The sequence below is a fragment of the Schistocerca serialis genome, chromosome 9 (assembly GCF_023864345.2).
Source record: "Schistocerca serialis cubense isolate TAMUIC-IGC-003099 chromosome 9, iqSchSeri2.2, whole genome shotgun sequence".
Lineage (NCBI taxonomy): Eukaryota > Metazoa > Arthropoda > Insecta > Orthoptera > Acrididae > Schistocerca > Schistocerca serialis.
In genome coordinates this window covers 455,064,247-455,072,409 of record NC_064646.1, presented here as the reverse complement: position 1 = coordinate 455,072,409, position 8,163 = coordinate 455,064,247, and the positions used below count along the sequence as shown (strand labels likewise).

At 53.9% G+C, this 8,163-nt stretch overlaps 1 protein-coding gene across 1 annotated transcript; it reads right to left on the bottom strand.

Annotated features, from left to right (window-relative positions):
- Positions 1-6,875: 6,875 nt before the first annotated feature.
- LOC126419702 (uncharacterized) lies at positions 6,876-7,577 on the bottom strand. Its single transcript, XM_050086885.1, has one exon. The coding sequence runs from the start codon at positions 7,575-7,577 to the stop codon at positions 6,876-6,878; it is 702 nt and encodes a 233-aa protein (XP_049942842.1).
- Positions 7,578-8,163: the final 586 nt, after the last annotated feature.

The window sequence follows — 8,163 nt, the reverse complement described above, 5'->3', positions numbered from 1 at the left end:
GCGTTGAAGCTTGAGATGGTCAGGCCATGGATAAGAGCATTATCCATGGTGTGGCTTCGCGGCGACGGTAGCGGCCTGGAGGGCCCCCGTTACGGCGGTGACGAGCACCGGCAGTTGCTGTAGCAGGGCAGAGAGGGAGCTCAGCATTGCTCCCAGGTCTGCTGCTTCCGGTCCTGGTGTTGTAGCTGGAGGCGTCGCAGTCGCGGGTGCGGAGGGGCGCGGAAGAGTAGCTTGATGCGTGGCTGTGGTGGGGGGGACGGGTTTGCCGTCCGCCCTGGTGTTGGTCGTCCTGGGTGCCGGCTGCCTGGTTAGGCGCCGTGATGGCCGGGAATTCCGCCTGCCGCCCCCTGGGGGCGTCCGAAGACTCCCCTTTGGTGGCGGAGGCGAAGCTGGTGCCTGGTTGCACCTTTCGTGTGGGTGCCGCACGTCCTTGCTGCCGTGGGCGGCGCTTGAAGGCGGCGCAGCCTCTGTAGTTCGCCACATGTGGCTCGCTACAGTTGCAGCACTTTGGCGCCTCCTCCCTCTTCTTAGTGCAGTCCCGACTCTGGTGGGAGTCGGCGCACTTCACACAGCGGACCGGCATCGAGTAGTAGCGCGCCACGTGGTCAAGGCCTTGGCAGGAGAAGCACTGGGCGCGCCTCCCCTTGGCCTTGAGCGGCTCCACTTCCACTCCGATCCTGGCCACCATCTGTAACTGAAATATCTTCCGGTTTTCGAAGTTGTTTCGGAAGGACAACTAAGAACAGTGGCATGGGTCTCCTCGTCCTAGGAGACTTCATGAGTGTGACCGAGCTGGCCATGTAGCCCAGCCCGGCTAGTTCTCTCTTGAGGTGCTCGGTCTCCATTTTCAGCGGAAGGCGGCGGAAAACCACCTTCAACTGCTTCACTGGCTCAGCATTGTGGGTGAAGCAGTGAAGCTTCTCTTCCTGAATGAGCCGCATGGCAGCTCGGTACTCATCCATTGAGCTGATCGAGACTTTGTACAAGTCCCGACCAGCGCATTTGATCTTGGCGGAGGACACCGCCTTGAACTTCTCGAGGAAGGACTCGTACGTGTCCTTCCACGACACAGTGATCGGTGGCGGAGCGGGTGCCCGCCTCTTGGGTGCCTCAGCAGCATCCATGGCCTCTTGCTCGTCAGGTACGTCGACGATTGTGTTCGCTGTCGGCAGCGGCTGCACAGTCTCAAGCCGTTTGGCCCGAGCAGTGTGCCGCCGCTTCGGGACAACGAAGCCGTCGTCGGTCCCCTGTTCTGCCTCGGAGGGAGCAGGAGCTTCTGGCATCTTCTTCTTCTGACTCCGCCTGAAAGCAGAATCAGAGGTTGCGGAGGACTCGTTCTCCTCCGCCGTTGCAGGCCTCTTTCTAGAGGGCTGCCTTGTGTCCATGGCTTCTGCCTCGATGAGGTCGCCAAGGTTAGCCTCTGGGATCGTGCTGTCACGTGGCAGGACGGTGACGTCTTCTGTCGTCACGCCTGGCGGTACAGCAGTCGGTGTATCTGTGGTCTCTTGACTGGAAGAGACCGGAGTGGCAGTCAGCAGTACACCAGTTTCTTTTGTAACTGGGCCTGGTGGCGCAACACTCAACGGGGCCGCCGCTGGCAGAACAGTGTCGTCTTCCTTCGACACGCCTGGCAGGTCTCCCGTCGGTACTCTCTCCTCTTCGAATTCCACGTAACCGATTGACATCAGATGCTGTTGGAACCGACGGAATGCTCGTTCGTAGATATCGCGTTTGGAATGTTCCTCGCTCCTTGCTAATCGGGTTACAACGAGGTACACCTGCTCTGGCGTGAGCGGGCTAACGCGCCTTGGGTGTGCCGTTGCGTAGTCAGTCGTCAATTGCTGCGTCGTCGTACGTGGGAGGCCGGACGGGGCTGCCGACGGGGCTGGCTCGGTCGCCCGGGCCAGTCCCGCCGGGCAGCGGTCCGCCGCACCCTGCGCCTGAGTAGCGTGGTTCTGCTCGCACGGCATGCTAACTCGGAATGAACGGTGTTGGTCCTTTTTTTTTTTGTGTCGCGTGGTGTTCTGCAGTTCCTTCGGCTTCGCCGAATCTACGTGTCTTGTGTGTGGTTTGGTTTTGTTATTCTCTGTGATTAATTTTTACTGACAAAAAACAAATCGTTGGCTTTTGAGGGCATGGTCGGTAACAATAAGGCCTTGCGGCCCCCGACCATCCTCGATTTATGAGGCGTTGGTTTTGATGTTTGGTTCTGTGCAGTGGGTGCAGCGGGTGCTGCTTCCCACTGCTTTCCTTTGTAGCGTTGTGCCAGTCGGTCGCTCGGTGAGATGTGGTCGTCGTTCCGTGGCGGCCGCTGTGCTCGTTGTTTCCCGCAGCTTGCCGCGGGTTACGGGCGTCGTACATTCGTTGGTCTGCGTCTCACTTTAAACAATTTTTCTCAAAACATCTAGTCTAGTGTGGTTTAGTCTAACTTACTCTACGTATCTAGGGGTGGTCGCGCAGCCGACAGAGTGTGTGTGTGTGTGTGTGTGGGGGGGGGGGCGGGGAGGGGGTGGAATTAGTCACTACATCTTAGTTTAGTTTGGGTTCTACGCTAAGTTACTTGAGTACAAATACGGTAGCCCAGGGGTATATCAATTTTACATTTATCTAAACTATTGGGTTTTGACAAGGGAGCACAATCAGCTAGACAACCTAAGTACTAAACAAGGCAAAACAGATTAACCATATTTCTGTTCCCTATTGGTGCCCAACAAGGGAGCAAGGATTTACAAGGACAATAGCAAGGTTCTGTTATATTAAGGGGAGTACTACTGGACTACTCCAGAAACTAAATCTTATTAAATTATTAGGCTTTTTAACTATTGCTTATTAATCTATGGGGTCTTGTATGATTTGGCGTGGCACTCTCTGCCTGTGCCACGTTCGGGGTGTCACAGTGCCTGTGCCCCTGAGTTGTCTACAGTTTTCTCTAATTTCCTCTAGTTTGTCGAATATTGTTGTTACTAGTCTTTTGACTGTGTCTTTTATCGTCTCGATTTCCACTGTTTCGTGGAGTTCGCGTACGGGTGTCCATGGTGGGGCGTCCAGAATCCACCTTAGTACCTTGTTTTGCACTCTTTGCAACTTTTTGTGATTGGTCTGGCACGTGATTCCCCACGCAGAACACCCGTACGTTAGTGCTGGGAGGACTGTTATTTGTACAGTGTTCTTTTTGTTTCCGTCCACATCTCACTGCTGAGGAAAAAGGGCAGGAGGGCCTTTGCGAGGTTTATACCTCTCTTCCGCTTTTCCCCGATGTGAAGGTGAAACAACATTTTTTTTATCTAGTGTTACACCCAGGTATTTCACAGAGTCTCTCCATGGTAATTCCTGGGCGTTTAGAGACAGCTGGTTTCTGAGTACCGGCCGCTTTCTTGTGAAATAGACAGCTGTAGTTTTGTCTGCGTTTAATGTCATTGTGTTTCCCCTACACCAGTCTTCTACCATGTCTAGCTGCCTTTGGAGGCGTGCTATGTTTGAGTGGTGCTGCCTGCCACTCGTGTAGAAGGCTGTGTCATCCGCGAATTGGGCTATCCTGGCATGCGGTGACATGGGGATGTCGTTTGCGTATATGTTGAACAGTGTAGGTGATAGTACCGACCCCTGGGGTATGCCAGCCCTCAGGGTCTTCTTTGAGGAGTGTTTTCCGTCTACGTCTACAAGAAACGTCCGGTCTGTCAGAAAGCTGTCAATTAGTTTTGTGTATACATCGGGGATCGTCGTATTGTGGTGTATCTTGAAGGTCAGGTTGTCGTGCCAAACCTTGTCGTATGCCTTTTCCCAGTCGAGGAATACTGCTGCTGTTGGGTTTGTGTAGTTGAAGTTGTGTGTAATGTGTTCTGTTAGTCGAAGGACTTGTAGCTCTGCAGAGACCTTTTTCTGGAACCCAAATTGATCCGGTCTGATGGTTTCATCGTCTGAGACATTTGTTGATCCTGTCCAATACTACTCTTTCAAGCGTTTTCCCCATTGTGGAGAGTAAGCTGATAGGGCGATGGTTCGCCGGTAGTTTTGGGTCTTTCCCTGCCTTTGGGATTGTAATAACTTTTGCTGCCTTCCAGGCCGCAGGGAATATTTGTAGCAGCATGCAGCTATTTATTATGCGTGTTAACAGGACTAGTGGTTTCCTAGAGAGGTTCTTTAGATGTATGTTTGAAATTTTGTCTAGTCCTGGTGCGGATCTGCCCTTTCTGCAGGCTATTATTTTTCTTATTTGTGTCGGTGTTGTGAGTTCTGGTGCTGTTTGTGTCGGTGTGTCCCGGAGGTTTTGAACTGTTTGTGTGACATTTTCTTCCTCAAGCTGTTCAGCGGCTGTGAGGTCGATCTGTGGTGTTGTGTTTTGCTCCTCGTACGTGTCCGCAAACAGTTCGGCTTTCGACAAGGCATCAAACACTGTTCGCTGGGGTCCTAGCATAGCCCTTTTAGCTGGTCGCTGCTGTCGAATGTGTTTGCCCAGTTGCCACTCGTCCTGGGTTTGGAGGCAGAGTGTCTCCATCCTGTCTTCCCAGGTTTCAGCGCGCCATTCTTTCAGCCGCTTTTCGAGTTCACGAGACAGTCTGTTCATTTCTCTCCGCTCCCGCGGGTCCCTGCTTCTTTGCCACAGTTTTCTGTGTCTGTTTTTCTGGCATCGAAGCTCCCGCAGTAGCGGAGAGAGTTCTGTCTCGTGTCTATCCGGTAGTATTGTGGTTGTCCTGGTCTGTTTTATGGCTTTTTGTATTTTGGATGTCAGGTATTCGACAGCATCGTCCAGCTTTTCCTCTGACGACAGGTCCAGTGTTGGGTCTACTGTGTCTGTGAGGACCCTGCGATACTGTTCCCAGTTCATGTTTATCACTCTTCTTGGGATGTCCGGGATCGAGTTTAGCCTGCGGAGTTTCACTAGTACCGGATTGTGGTCAGACGTTAGGTCCTGGATCGTATCTAGTGTGACGTCGTCTCCAATGTTATTCGTCAGCAGTACGTCCAGGACGTCCGGTCTTTGTCCGGCTATGAGTGGGACGTGTGTCGCGTCGTCTGGGCCGCGGACGATGTAGTGGTACGCGTCCTCCAGTTGCAGGAGTTTTGTTCCTTTCGGGTTCGTTGTGCGGGAATTCCACGCTGGATTTTTAGCGTTTAGGTCCCCGCCCAACGCCACCCTTTGGTGCCTGTCGAAGATCACTCTGAGGTCTTCTTCCAGTAACTGGCGGTTGGGGGCTAGGTATGCTGCCCCCACCGTCAATTTCCCTCTTTCCGTGTTTATTGTGACAAGAGTGACCTCGATGTCCTGCACTGGCGGCGCGTCCACCACATCGTGCGGAATTGTCCGTTTTAGGAACACGGCCGTACCGCCTCCTCGTTGATTTTGTCTGTCGGTGCGGTAACCCGTCATGTTCCGCAGTTTAAAAGTATCGCAGGGCCGGAGGTGTGTTTCGCAGAGTAACAGGACGTCCACATTGTGTTCCGAAATGAACGTCTGTAGCTCCGTCTTTTTGTTTTTGATACCGTTTGCATTCCATATGCAAAGTGTTGTGTCAGTGTTTTGTCTGCCTCGTTGCGCCATCTCTACATGAACGCACTAAGCAGACCCTGTAGTATTATTTGTGTCTTCTCCGTCCTGTCCGATGCTTGCCGGAGCGCGTTTGCCGTGTGTAGTATTGTTGTGACGATGTTTGTGTCCTGCTCGAGGGATCGGATCGTGTTTATGATCACCCATAGGGCGTCCACGAGCAGTCCTTTCTCATTTGTGTGTGGTGTGTCAGTGGTTTCCTGTTTGTTTTGTGTTGTCTCTTTTTGTATCTGTGTTGGTTTTCTCTTGTCTGTTTGGATGTGATTTGGTGTAGTGTCGGTCGTTGGTGATGTTAGTGCCTCTCTGAAGGAGCGGCGGCGAGGTGCTGGCGTGTTCTTGTCTGTGCCTGCCGCCTCCGCGTGTGCGGCTGCGGCAATGTCCGGATGGACCTGTCGTCGCGCAGGGAGAGGTGGAAACTGTGGTCTTGTTTGTTGTGAGCGTGGGGGGCGTGCGCCCTCTGTTGTGTGTGTGTCTGGTCTGTCTGCTCTGTGTGTCGCTTTTTCTGCTTCGTCATTTTTCGCCTGTTGTATTGTTTCCCCTGGAGTGGGGACTCTTTCTGGGAGGGTTTCTCTGTTTGTTTGGTCGTATTTCGTCTGTGGTGTGTTTCTTAACTCCTGGTTGGGGTCTGTCCTCGTTTGTCTTCCGGCCTTTCTTTTGTTTTGTCGGGGTTGTCTGTTTTTCGAGGGCGCACGCTGTTTGTGCTGTCCCTCTGTCGGCTGTCTGGGGCGGTGAATATACTTTTAGTGTTCCGGGCAGCCTTTCCAAGATGCTGGGTGGTCTCCAGAGCACAGTACACATTTTGGCGGCTCGCTCTCTGGTTTCCGGCAGTCTTTTGTGCCGTGAAGGCCCGCGCACTTTACGCACCTCGCCGGCATGTTGCAATAGTTTGCCGTGTGCGTTAGGCGCCGGCAGCGGTGACACTGCGCGCGACCTTCCTTGGGACGATAGGTTTCTACGGTCACCTTTGTGTGGAGGATGTACCGCACTTCGTATATCCTCACCGCCCGAGCCTCTGGGAAGGGAGACTTTGTACGTTGGCTCTCGGATGAGCCTTCGTGATTTGCGTGCTCGTTTCTTAAATTGGTGCACGTAAGTAGGTCTGAACCCTTTCTCTACAAGGGCCTCTCGTAGTTTCTCCTCTAGTACTTGGGCTGGTAGGCCATGGACGACCACATGCAAATCCCTTTTCTCGGGCCGTTGGTGGTTAAAGTGCGGTACCTCCCTTTCTCTAAGAAAGGCTGCCGCGGCATAGTAATCACTTAGGGACTCGAAATTGTACTTGACTGAGTCACCCGGAAAATGGCCTTTACGGGGCCTGCTATCTTGCTTTTTATAGCTTGTTTAGTTTGGTGTACCCCTCTAGTTGGTACACCACTATTGGTGGCACATTTCTGGGATTTGTCTCGTCCTCTCCGCTGTCGGTGGACTGTTGCTGACCCTCGACGGCGGGAGTCGAGTTGTCGTCGTGTGACGTAGCGGTTGGAGCTGTTGGTGTATCCCTTGGTGGAGTTTGTTGTGGTGGCGGCGGCGGGTTGACGTCTGGGGTGGCGGTTGTCTCGCCTTCCTCATCCGAGTCCCCCAAGGCGTCAAAACGGTTGGGACTCTCGAAATTGTGTATTCTTGTGGGGATCTGAGACTTCCTTTTCCCTGCCCCTTGCTGTTGTCGTGGGGTGGAGTTTACTGAAGTGTTTGTCGTCGTCGGTCTGCTCGCAGATGCGGAAGTCGACGCGACGCGGTTGGTTGGGCTTTTTTGCGCTGGTTTCGTGATGCCGACGCGGGTGCCCTTTGTGTGCTTTTGTGGTGCAGACAGAGCGCGATTTTGGCGGCTCTGTCGGGCTGTGTAGTATTTGGCGCTTGCCGGTTTGGCGAGTTTCTTTTTAGCCATTTCTTTCGCTAAAAATGCAGTCTCCTTTTCTCGTCCCCGCTGCTCAGCCGGGGAGAGGAGTTGTGGTGTTGTGTTGTTTGCTTGGGTCTTTTCCCCGTCTGGTGTTTTGTTTCTTGCCAGTTTTGGCTGGGGTCCAATTTTCCCCATTTTCTGGCTGGTGGAGAGGGTAGTTAGTATACCTCACGGAGAGGGCATTTACTCCTGTGGTTGTGTGGGAGACTATTTTCCCTGCTCGCGAAATTCACTTTGCCCTAATTTCTTAAGCCTGGCCTGGCAAAGCGCGGGCTTGTCCCGCCGCGGCAGGGGCCCTGACCTTGCAGCGTTCCCTATGCTATCAAGGTCCCTACTATTCCGGCTTTCCAGAATATCTCGCCTGTCTTTTTTCGATACGAATGGACACAATTTTGCCTCTTCTTTGGCGTCCCCGGCGGCGTAGGCGGCGGCTGAGGCACCCCAGCTGCTGCGTGGCGGAGCGGCGCGGCGTGCGGACGACCTCACGCTACGGCGGCTCAGCCGCGAGTGGTGTTGGTCCATGGCGGGCCGGCTGCATACCTCCCGGCGCGGACGGCGCAGGGAGCGTCTCACTGCGGCTGCTGCTTGGTGGCCGCTTGTGTGGCCGTCATCAATGCCTCAGCAACGCGCTGCAGCGTGTCGGCAAGGTTTGCAACCTTGTCGATCGCCACAGACAGTGCAGAAACGGCTGCGACCAGGATTTCTTCATGCGCTGCCGTTG

What these genes read in the sequence shown, in the direction of transcription:
- LOC126419702 (XM_050086885.1), bottom strand. Translation starts at nt 7,577, where the DNA reads ATGGGGAAAATTGGACCCCAGCCAAAACTGGCAAGAAACAAAACACCA.